At 43.3% G+C, this 11,958-nt stretch overlaps 1 protein-coding gene across 1 annotated transcript; it reads right to left on the bottom strand.

The window, feature by feature from the left end:
- Nucleotides 1-3,339: 3,339 nt before the first annotated feature.
- On the bottom strand, nucleotides 3,340-6,725 carry LOC110227415 (uncharacterized protein At3g60930, chloroplastic-like). Its single transcript, XM_021021510.1, has 4 exons — nucleotides 6,621-6,725; nucleotides 6,449-6,555; nucleotides 4,120-4,522; nucleotides 3,340-4,038 (listed from the first exon to the last, which is right to left on the bottom strand). Exons 1-4 carry the CDS (start codon nucleotides 6,723-6,725, stop codon nucleotides 3,340-3,342), a joined length of 1,314 nt encoding a protein of 437 aa, XP_020877169.1.
- Between the last annotated feature and the right edge of the window lie 5,233 nt (nucleotides 6,726-11,958).

The following is an 11,958-nucleotide window of genomic DNA, read 5'->3' as shown; positions in this document are numbered from 1 at the left end:
ACCCACCGAGGCATCGAGGCGAACCCAAAGCAAATTGATGCCCTCCTGAACATGCCCTCACCGCAGAACAAGCGCGAAGTCCAACGTCTCACCGGGAGAGTCGCAGCCTTGAACCGATTCATCTCGCGGTCCACTGACAAATGCCTGGCTTTCTACGATACTCTGCGCGGAAACAAGAAATTCGAATGGACCGATCGCTGCGAAGAGGCTTTCCAGGAATTGAAGAAGTATCTGGCTAATCCACCGGTGTTGGCAAAACCAGTCCTGGGCGAGCCATTATTCCTGTACATCGCAGTCTCGGATACAGCGATAAGTGGAGTCATAGTCAGGAAAGACAGAGGAGAGCAGAAGCCGATATTTTATGTCTCGCAAACTTTCACCGACGCGGAAACACGCTACCCGCAAACTGAAAAGCTCGCCCTCGAAGTAGTAATGTCAGCTCGGAAGCTACGGCCATACTTCCAGTCTCACTCAATTATCGTCATGGCGCCCGTATCACTCCGAACTATCCTGCACAGTCCAAGCCAATCGGGACGCCTGGCCAAGTGGGCAGTAGAACTCAGCGAGTACGACATCGAATACAGGAACAAAACATGCGCAAAATCTCAGGTCCTCGCCGATTTTATCATCGAACTTCCAACAGAAAACGCTCGAGAAGAGTCGCCCAGCGCTGTTTGGATCCTCCACTTCGACGGCTCATCCTCGAAACAAGGTTCTGGCGTCGGAATGCGCTTAGCATCACCAGAGGGTGAAATCCTTGAACAATCTTTTCGGCTAAATTTTGACGCGACTAACAACGTGGCAGAGTATGAAGCACTGATAGCAGGACTTAAGCTGGCTCGGGGACTTAAGATCAACAAGCTGCGAGCTTTTTGCGACTACCAGCTCGTGGCCAATCAATTCAATGGAGAATACGTGGCTCGTGACGAACGAATGGAAGCATATCCTGCTCTCACGCAAGACTTGGCAAAACAGTTCGGAGAGTTCGAGTTAACCAGAATCCCGCGAGGTGAGAATACGTCAGCCGACGCCTTAGCGGCTCTAGCTTCAACCTCCGACCCAAATCTGAAGAGAATCATACCGGTTGAATTCATCGAAAAGCCGAGCATTGAAGACAGTAGCAAAGATCAAGTTCTAACAGCTCGGGAAATGGAAGAACCAGAAGAAATGGACATCGAACTGCTAGACCGGCAAACTACAGACACGACCGAGCCCGAATAAGGAAGCGATGCCAAATGGATCGGAGCCATCCGGAGTTACATAGCCGATGGAGAAGTTCCTGCTGAAAAGTGGGCAGCTCGGAAGATTAAGGCAAAAGCAGCGCGGTATACTCTGATCGACGGAGAACTCTTTAAATGGCGATTCTACGGACCACTCCTTATCTGTGTCGAAGGAAACGAAGCTCGGAGAGTCATGGAAGAAGTACACAGAGGATCTTGTGGGAATCATTCTGGCGGGAGAGCCTTAGCCATAAAGATCAAACGCCATGGATATTTTTGGCCAACGATGGTCAAAGATTGCGAGAAGTTTTCTCAACGGTGCGACAAGTGCCAGAGACACGCACCAACCATTCATCAGCCCGCCGAGCTCCTCTCTTCCATCACCTCGCCTTACCCCTTCATGCGCTGGTCTATGGACATTATCGGACCTCTACACAACTCAAAGTAGAAGAAACTCGTCCTCGTACTAACAGACTACTTCTCCAAATGGATCGAGGCGGACTCCTATGCCAACATCAAAGACGCACAGGTCGAGAACTACGTCTGGAAGAACATCATATGCTGCTACGGGATACCTTACGAAATCGTTACAGACAACGGATCGCAGTTTATTTCGGCTCGGTTCGAAGGATTCTGCGAGAAATGGGGAATTCGCCTCAGCAAGTCTATGCCTCGGTATCCTCAGGGAAACGGACAGGCGGAAGCAGCAAACAAAACGATTCTCGACGGAATAAAAAAGCGCCTCGACGCGAAGAAAGGCCGTTGGGCCGATGAATTGGAAGGAGTACTATGGTCGCACAGAACAACGCCGCGGCAGGCCACGGGAGAAACACCTTTCGCTCTCGTCTACGGTACGGAGTGCGTAATTCCCACCGAAGCTGAGATCCCGGGAATAAGAAGACGTTTGCTCCCCGAGCAGAAAAATTCCAACACCCAGATGATGCTGGACGAACTGGACTTAATTGACGAAAGAAGAGATTCGGCATTGGTCCGGATGCAGAACTATCAAAATGCTACAGCTCGGTACTACAATTCTCACGTTAAGCATCGTTGTTTCCACGAAGGTGATCTCGTACTACGCAAAGTCTTCCAGAATACTGCCGAACAGAACGCAGGTAAGCTCGGCGCAAATTGGGAAGGACCTTACACGATCGCAAAGATCATCCGTCCCGGCGTATACGAACTCGTCAACATGAACGGCAAAGCGGTACCTAGATCCTAGAACGCAATGCATCTAAGGAGATATTATCGCTAAAAACCTAAGGTACGCATGTACTTGAACTACGGGGTGGCTTGATCCCTGAAAAGGGTACGTAGGCAGCTCGTCCTCGGACGAGGTCAGCTACCCCCCTAATTAAAAAAGGGGGGGAGTTGGTCCGTATACATATACTCCCACTTAAAATTTCAAAATTCTAAGTTTACCCTTCGGGTTTTCAACTCAAATCCACCTCGACATCGGTCCCAAAACTCATCTCGGGAACTTTTACGGTCCTCTTATCGACCCGTAAAGCCAACAGTTCGTTCGGACGATGGCCACGTCCACGAACAGAGAGCTCATTTCACCGCTTCGGTTACAGCGCGCTATATAAGTATTTCGAGACAATTCGGTCAGAGATATCTGGCCACAAAGAAATTGTCTTCAGAAAACCCAGTTCACTACGACACTGGTACCCCAGTTCGCTTCTAAGCACTGGTTTCGACTATATCAGCTCGGGTCGCAACCGATAAAGATTAGTCCCACGTAGCCAAAACCCAGTTATCCTAACACTGGTGCCTATTCATTTCACTTTTGACTCAGAGGTTGAAATGGTTCGGAAGAATTAACTTCTTGACGTCACACCCAGTTACCTTGACACTGGTGCGTAATTCGCTTTTCTCGGCTCAGAAGTTAAAACGGTTCGGAAAGATTAACTTCTCCATGAACAACGCCAGATTTGCGAAAACCCAGTTACTTAACACTGGTACTGAATTTGGTTCGGAAACATCTCAAGATAAACAAAAAATAAGTCAAGCACTTAAAAAGAACATTCATATCAAGTGGATAAAGCCGTCCAGGCATAAGTTTTACAAAAGGAACTTAAAGCAAAAAAAAAGAGACAAAAGAAGGAGCGCTTCAGGATCAACCTTCCTTCTCTGGAATCTGCACGGCCTCGGAGTTCAAACTTGGCCCGACCAAATCAACAACTTCGATCTCGACCACTTCGTCCTCTACCGGCCTACCTCCGAGGACATTCTGATCAGAGTCGGGAGACACCTGAGCAACCTTCAAATCTCCAAGAATCTCCGCCCCGAGTTTGGCGTACTCAGCCTCGGCATCTCCGTACTCTTCTTTCCATTTCAGCACCTCTTCTTTCTCCTCCTCGATTTTTCCACCGCATTCAAGGGCCGCGATCAGTTCGGCGTTGGCCTTAGCTTGACAAAGGTAGACATCTCGCTCAGAAACTTTGTCAAACAGACCCAGCTTCGCCTCGATCGCTTTGACCATTGCAGCAAATTCCTCTGTGAGCTCTCGCTTGGCGGTTTTCTTGGCTCGGGCCACTTCAATCTCGCGTAAAGATTTCTCTTCAGTCAGCAAGCGGTTAAGGCTCTCGATCACCGCCTCGGCCTCCTGCTGGGCATGAAGATGCCCCTCGCCCAATTTGCGCCTCGCGTCTTGCTCAGCTGCGACCAACGCCTCAGCGTTCTGCATCGCCAAAGCCGCCTCGGCCACCTTCGTCTCGGCCTCAACCCGGGCTAGCTCCAGCTTCTCTCTAGCCGCCTCGTAATCACGAGTTGCGGAATCGTAAGAGTGAACCATCTTGTTCATTGAAGAGAAGGCCTGGAATATAGAAAAAATCAAAAAACATCAAGCACCAAAGTGAAATCGCCTCGAACCAAGCGAGATTCAGTGAATGTTTACCTTCAAGAAACTGGCCGCAGTTTCACCATACTTTTCCGCCTCGACCAGACCCTCGGGAGCGGGAAGCAATGGCCACGCACACGTGGCAATGAGGTTAGCAGAAGCTACCGCATCCTTGTAGATTGGACGAGATGTACCGCGGTCCTTCTTCGTTCTCTTCCTCTTGTCCCCGGAATGGTCGCTTCGGGGACGTTTTCCCGTCGATTTGGTCTGCCCGCCAGCAAGTAAGCCAACGACAATTGAGGTACTCTCTACCTCTAGGGCTTGATCGTGAGTCCCCTCGGGCACTTCGGGAATAGCCTTGGCAGCGGTCAGATCGGCTCCTTCTTTCTCCGGCTCATCAGTCGCCTCGGGCCTTACGACCGCTTCGTTTCCACCAACTGTCTCGGGTGGAGTCAAGGGCCTGAAGATCGCCTCGATTGCTCGCTTCTCTTCGGCCGCTTTCTTCTCAGCAGCCTTTTTCTCTCGGATCGTCATCTTCACCCCTTGCATCTCGACTAAGAAATTAGCTTGATGATCTGAAGAGGACGAAGAAGAAGAACAAGATACGCCGTGAAGGATCCTCAAAGCTCTATCGACTCTCTCGCGTGAAAAATGCCTCAACCAGTGGCACTTCCTCGCAACAAGGTCTTCGCGCGTGTCAAAGAAGTCGTCGGGAAAGCTCTCTAGAAACGACGGAGCGCGATCTAAAAAAAATAATAATAACGAAGCGTTAGGCGAAAAATTGAAAACACAATCGGAAGGCAGAAACTTCAGGTTTACCAATTTTTCCCCATTTACAAAGGACTTTCCCTAGGCACCCCTCAGGAACACAACCCTCATCTAGCGCGACGAAGAAGAAGTGATCGGTGTATTTCTCGTCTTTGCTCGGGAAACCACCAATGACCCTTCTGTTTTTCGCTGGCGAAATATAGAACCTTTCCACAGAACCCCTGTTCCGACGAATCTCTAGAAGGTTCCGTAAATGCCCAAGCGTAATATCGTGGCCCGTCTCTATGCCACGTACTATAATCCCGATAAGGTGCCTTAGGCCTCGGGTCGTAATCTGAGCCAAAGCAAGCTTATACGACCAAAGATATTCTATTATTGCCCTCGGAATCGAGAACCAGAGGAAGCAAAAGTAAAAGAACCCCTCGTATACAATAAAAAACCCCTCGGGAGGATCATCAGCTCTCTCGCTCGGGGTCAGAAGCCGCAAAGTAACCGCCTCGCTGAAATCGAACCGAGCCTTCAGATCTCGGAGCAAATCCGAAGTAGACAGAGTTGAACCTGGCGGGTCGGGTCCCTTCGCTTTCTTGGCTCGTCTACCTCTATTCTGAGCCATTCTCGCACTCTGCATAGCCGCTTGGAGAATCCTAGCTCCCTCGTCGGCATCAAAGAAAACTTCTTCGCCTTTAACCACAGGTCGAGCCGACACCTCGGGGAAATTTGGCGCCTCGGGCGCATCATGCCATCTAGAACCTCCGGCTTCATCTGCAGCAGGAGGACGTTTCTTTCTCTGAAGTTCCGCCTCGGGTTCCTCAGGGAGATCAAGCTCCCGAGCAATATCAGCAATCACATCGTCTCGAGCCTCAAATCGACTCCGATCTTCTCGGCTTCCAGATGACTCCGCATCACTATCCCTGTTCGGTTCGGACCGATCGGACACACTGGCCTCGGATCCATTTGACGAACTACTCCAAACCATTTTTCTTTTGTGAACAGGAAGATTTTTGCCTCGGGACGAGTCACTTGAATCTGAAAGCGACATTTTTTCAGCTCGGGTGAAACGGACGGATTCGCCGGAAAACAGAGTTTTGGAGATCGGCAAAATCAACCTAATCCTAACTACGGCGGTGCTACGACGGAAGTAAAAACAGAAATAATAAAAACAAAGAGATCAAGATCAGAGAAAGAAATCTAACCTTAGCTCGTTTTCTTCAGAGTTCGCAGAATGAGAAAAAGAGTTGAGAATTCAGAATATATAGAAAATCCGAGGCGCGTCGGGTGCGCGTGACTTTAGGAACGTGTTGCGTCCACCTAAAACCTCGGGAACTGGCGAAAGACGTTCCCACTTCTCGAGGCAGAAGTTCAACCGACATGCGCTAAAAGAAGATGAAGCGTCAAAAGAATTCGAATCGTCAGGAGAATTCGGATCACCAAAGGATTCGGACTTTCTGATAAGCCTCGGCGTACAAGGACAAGCTCGGGACAAAGATTGAACCGTTCGGACTATTAATCATGAAGCTCATCACTTGCTCCTCAAGATAACGAGCTGGGGGGCTAACTGTTGGGGTAGGATTCCACCCGCGTTAAGTCCGAGCTATGACAACGCCTCGGGACCTATCACCAAATTAGCTCGGGGAACTCTGACCAAATGGCTTGGAACCCCGCACGGATCAGTTCGGATATCCTCACTGCCGGTTCGGGACTGCCAACCAACTTGGGTACCCGAGCCTGTCAATCCAATACCCGAGCCCGACTCAGACAACTGAGCCCGTTCACGATTCAGTCAACCGAACCGATTCTTTTTGACGTCTGAACGGCCGAACCCATCCACGGTTCGGGTTCCTAAGCCCGTTCCTCCTACGAATACCCGAGCCCAGCAAATATTTCGGCTCGGGCATAATGTTACATTGTTGATCTGAGCCGAACACCAGGAAGTCGCCGAATCACCCGAGACGAGACCGTAAGACACCCGAGGTGAAATCATCAACCGCTCGAGGCAAAGACTTAGTAAATATTCGTCTTCAAAGTATCATTTCCAAGCAAGACATCATTTCCGAAAAAGAAGGATCATTTCCGATAAACCCGGAAATGATAAAGAAGAATCACGAAGGATCGACTCAAATCAGGAAATCTTCCAAAATACTCCAAAGAATAAGGAAATTATCCTAATCCGCGATATTCTACGCCGACTTCAAAATAAATGGAAACCTTCCGAGAATATCGCTGGAGAGGCGGTTTATCACCCCTATATAAAGACACTCAAGGCTCTCGCAGGAGGGGAGGCAAGATCGCTCTAGAATTTACACTACGCAAAGCTCTCACAGCACAAACATCTTTTTCTTTTACGATCAAACTCTTGTACGATCAAAGTCATCTTTTTCTTAATAATATCAAGAACACCATCTTTGGTATCAATTGATTCTGTCGTTCTTTGAGAATTCTCGCGAATCGTATCCCTAAATTAAAACCCTAGACAAATCTCGATTGTGTTAGTTTCGACTTCCACAACGCTTTCTTACAAGGGACGTTGACTGACGAAGTATATATGGAGTAACCGCCGGGCTTTGTTGACACTGATAGTCCAACACATGTTTATCGCTTGCGCAAAGCCATTTACAGGTTAAAACAGGCACCACGTGCCTGTACACTGAATTGAAGACATTCCTGCTCAGTCTCGGGTTCAAAAACTCCTTATCCGATACATCTCTGTTTGTTTTTCAGCAAGGTACATCGTTTGTCTACCTGTTGGTCTATGTCGATGATATTCTTGTGACAGGAAGCAATAAATCGGGAATTCTACAAGTCTTAACTCTGTTAGCAGATCGATTCTCGGTAAAAGATGCTGAAGATTTGAACTATTCTTGGGTCTTAAAGCACATCGTACTGCTAAAGGTCTACACTTGTCGCAGAGAAAATATATACTTGATCTTCTTCATCGATACAATATGCAAGATGCAAAACCAGTGACCACTCCCATGGCCTCACTCCGAAGTTAACGATACACTCGGGAACTTCTCTTTCTGACCCTACGGCCTACAGAAAATTGGTGGGCAGCTTGCAATATTTAGCATTTACTCGGTTAGATATTGCCTATGCTGTTAACAAATTATCTCAGTTCATGCATCGGCCCACCGAAGATCACTAGCAAGCAGCGAAAAGGATACTACGATATCTAGGCGGCACACCAACACATGGGATTTTCTTCTCAGCTAAAAATGATCTCAGCCTTCATGCCTTCTCGGATGCAGATTGGGGAGGTGATTCAGATGACTATACTTCTACTAATGCATACATCATCTACATTGGTCGTCATCCAGTTTCATGGACTGCAAAGAAGCAGAAAGGAGTCGCAAGGTCATCAACAGAAGCAGAGTATAGAGCTGTTACAAACACAGCGTCCGAACTCAGTTGGATCTGCAATGTTCTAAAGGAGCTAGGTATCACACTACCAAGAACACCAGTTGTGTATTGTGATAATGTTGGGGCTACTCTTCTATGTGCAAATCCGGTCTTTCACTCCAGAATGAAACACATAGCTATCGATTACCATTTCATATGAGGCCAAGTTCAGCAAGGAGCTCTCTGAGTCGCACATGTAAACACAAAGGACCAGCTTGTTGATGCGTTAACGAAGCCATTGACAATATCAAGATTTATTGAGCTAAGAGACAAGATTGGAGTTGCCAAGGCACCTCCATCTTGAGGGGGCGTGTCAGAGATATCAAATGATCATCTCTTAATGGCTCAATATTTGATTGATTACAGTTTAGGAACATTCCTTTTGTATTATAGACCTATATGTTCCTCTCTTCTACTTGTGTATATATACTCTTGTAAGTGCGTACAAAATTAATAAGATTTCATCTTAACAGATACATCCTTCACTAAACCACCATGAGTTGGTTTTTGTTGTCAATCTTTGGTAGTTCGTTTCATCAAATTAAATGTGAGATTTAAGTATTTTTTCTATTATATATGTTTTGTCCATTTCGAAATCTTTATGCACCATGAGTTGGTTTTTCAAATTTGGAAAATAACTAAGATTCTAATATGGAAAATAATGTATTTGAATGTTGGATGCAAGGTCAAAAACAAATTTGCTTATTTCACATCATAAATCGGGCCAGGGCCAACCTTTAGAGTTTAGACCCACAATTATTAAGCCTAATGCTTGACCCAGTCACAATAACCTCTTTATTTTATTTGTTTTTGGCATCAAACTTATTTGTTTACTATACATATGTGTGATTAATTAATTTAAAAGTAGACTGTCGGTGTTTGGTAGGGTTTATGGAGGATGGGTTACTTGGTCTACAATAGCATCTTTCACGTTTTCTCTAAAGAAAAAGACAAAGAAAGTGACAGAAGATCTAACGTTTCGATTTGACGTCATTATTTAAATATTGGAGCCAAAAAACATTTTTTCTTAGAAAGAGAAATGAAAACTATTGGGACAATGATTCTTCTCCGACCGTGTAAAATTTAAAATATGGTACAATAAAATTTAGAAGGTTCTCAAAAAAATTATTTTATTATATCGGATTTCTTAAATTTATATCGAAAAACATATAAATTTGTAAAATTATCAGATTAATCAAAAAAAACCTTTACAAAGAAACTTTAAATATTTTTTCAAAAGACACACGATTTATCTCTTTAGTTTTCGACCATCCTGTTCAAAACATCGTCAAAAAATTTTCCGAAAAGTCCCTAATTTAGTAATTTTGTACATTGTATAAGTAGGATTAATATTTCAAGGAAATGATATGAAACTGAAGGTGCATGTTTGGATAGAAATCATAAGTGAACTTAAATTTGGATAGCAAAGTTATTCCGAGTTTAATTTTTAACCATGATATGAGTCTTGTTTTAGTCTTTTATGGTAATTTTCGAGTCTTCGTAGGTTAAGGTACGTTTTGGCGAATGTTTGTGCATTTTGGAGCATATCAAGCTTAGTAGCTGAGAATAGCAACTCAGAGACGTACCATCTTTAAAGTTGGTGTTGATTGACACCATCTATGGGTGTCAGTCGACACTGATCGCGACACAAGTCTCCAACTAGTTTTAACAAGTTTGAAGATTTGTAGATTTGCCCTAAAGTTCCTATTATTTTGCCACAAAAAAAAAAAATCATCTTCGTGTTTTAGGCTATAATTAGGGTTTTAATGTCATTGTTGAGACATACGCTTTATTCTATTCACAGAATTTTGTGAGATTTAGCTAGAGAGCTTTTGGGAGAAAAAAATAAGAAACTCACTTGTAGACAGAAGATTTCGAACTCCCTTACTTCTTCTTTTGATTTCTTAATGCAATTGATTCAGTCTATGGTTTGTGTTTTATTGATTATGTCTGAGTAATCTGTTTGTTAGATTTAGGTGTTTTCAAAGGTTAATGATGAATTGTTGATTTAGACAAAATTGTTAGGGTAATCCTATAAGTTCTTCATCTGGAATTGATTTAATACTAGTTCTAAATTGATCACATAGAGTTTAGATTTTAGAATAATTGGTGGACATGAAAGTGTTATTGATTTCCTGAAAATAATTCTAGATGAGCAAAATTCCTATTCGCAAAGCAATTTGGTTTAGGGATTTTGTGAACAAATTAAACATGAGTTTAACGCGTATCTAAATTATTGAATTTGCAAAGAGATTTGGAATTCTAAAGTCTGGCATAGATAATCCCTGCAACAAGAGTTGATTGATTTTAATCTTTGTGTTTTTAGTTCAAGAACAATTCTTAATTAAAACCTTAACTAATTGTCTGATCGCAATTCTAATTTACCGAAAGGATTTCCTCTGAGTCTAACGTTTTCCTTTAAATTGAAGGAATTACAAACTTCTTTTAATTATTCTGTTTTGTCGTCTTTAATATACATCAATTTATGTTTAGCTTAATTCAAAAACTTAAAATCTTCCTCGTGAATTTCAAATTCTTGTGGATTCGCTCCCAAGTATTGCATCAATCTCTTAATTTGTAGAGTAGTTTTAGGGATAATTTGATCTTATCAACCTTCATCGGCTTATCCAGTGCATGCCAACTATGCATTCATGGAATGTTCATAGCCTTTGAAAATGTATTTGAGAGTGCACTATTCAAAACCTTAAAATCTTTTTCATATATATTTTTACTTCCTATGACTTATGTATTTTACAAATAATTCTATTAAAATTTAATTGTTTCAAATACATCCTTTTCAATTTAATTATCACATATAAATTCAAATAAATACAGTAGAATTAGAATTGGAATTATTAATGTATAAAAATATAACATTTTTAAACAATATTTACACAACAACAATATTACATTGAGCTCAGCTCAAAAACGTTTTTCAGTTTTTCCTTTCTTTTGTTTGTAAATAACCTATTTTTTTGTCGGTCAAATTAATATCATATTTCAACAAAAAAAAGACACTTAATTTTTTTTTCAGACTGAATGATTCAATATATTGATAACTTGAGGAGAACAGATTACAATCCGACCAAAAAATTGAGGATCCACGACAATCACCTACACCGAAGAGAATACAAAAAGTACCACAACTAAGTAGTAGACATCTCTTCATTGAACAAATCATGTAACCAAAAAGGGTAGTCCGAAGCTACATATGATTGTCGACGATCCTCTCTTGTCACACTTTGAGCAATAAGGAAAGCACCTTTGTTAGCACTTCTCTCTTCAAACTGGATTTTCCAAAAAGGAATGTGACTGAGAGCAATTGCAAGGGACTCCGACTGTGACTTAAAAGAGGGCCAAGCGTCGGGACGAAGAAGACACTTACATTGGAAGCATTATGAAAACACTAGTTTTATACCAACGTGGTGTTGTCCAATGGTAAATCTTCCAGGTGGTCGTGTTAGATTTGACTTTCCTTGAAAGATTCTCTTCTCTAAAAAATATGAATTTAACCGTGTGTATCCGGCCTCGCCTCTAAGAGACATAAGGCCCAAGAACTTTCATATATTAAAAAAAAAATGTACTAATTTTATTGAGTATTTTGGTATTTTACATATAATTTGAGAGTGTACATTTCAACGGAGAAGAACGTGACATGATCGCTTTTTATATTTTAACTATTTTCCACTACTTCTTTGGGAAAAATGTCAAAAAAATCATGAACTGAAAAAG

The sequence above is a fragment of the Arabidopsis lyrata genome (genome assembly GCF_000004255.2).
Source record: "Arabidopsis lyrata subsp. lyrata unplaced genomic scaffold ARALYscaffold_6, whole genome shotgun sequence".
Classification (NCBI taxonomy): domain Eukaryota; kingdom Viridiplantae; phylum Streptophyta; class Magnoliopsida; order Brassicales; family Brassicaceae; genus Arabidopsis; species Arabidopsis lyrata.
This window is presented reverse-complemented; position numbering and strand designations above follow the sequence as displayed.

Coding starts and splice junctions, on each gene's coding strand:
- LOC110227415 (XM_021021510.1), bottom strand. CDS start 6,725: ATGCCCGAGCCGAAATATTTGCTGGGCTCGGGTATTCGTAGGAGGAAC. Junction 6,556..6,620: donor TCAGACGTCAAAAAGAATCG/GTTCGGTTGACT, acceptor TTGGATTGACAG/GCTCGGGTACCCAAGTTGGT. Junction 4,039..4,119: donor CTGCGGCCAGTTTCTTGAAG/GTAAACATTCAC, acceptor TCTATATTCCAG/GCCTTCTCTTCAATGAACAA.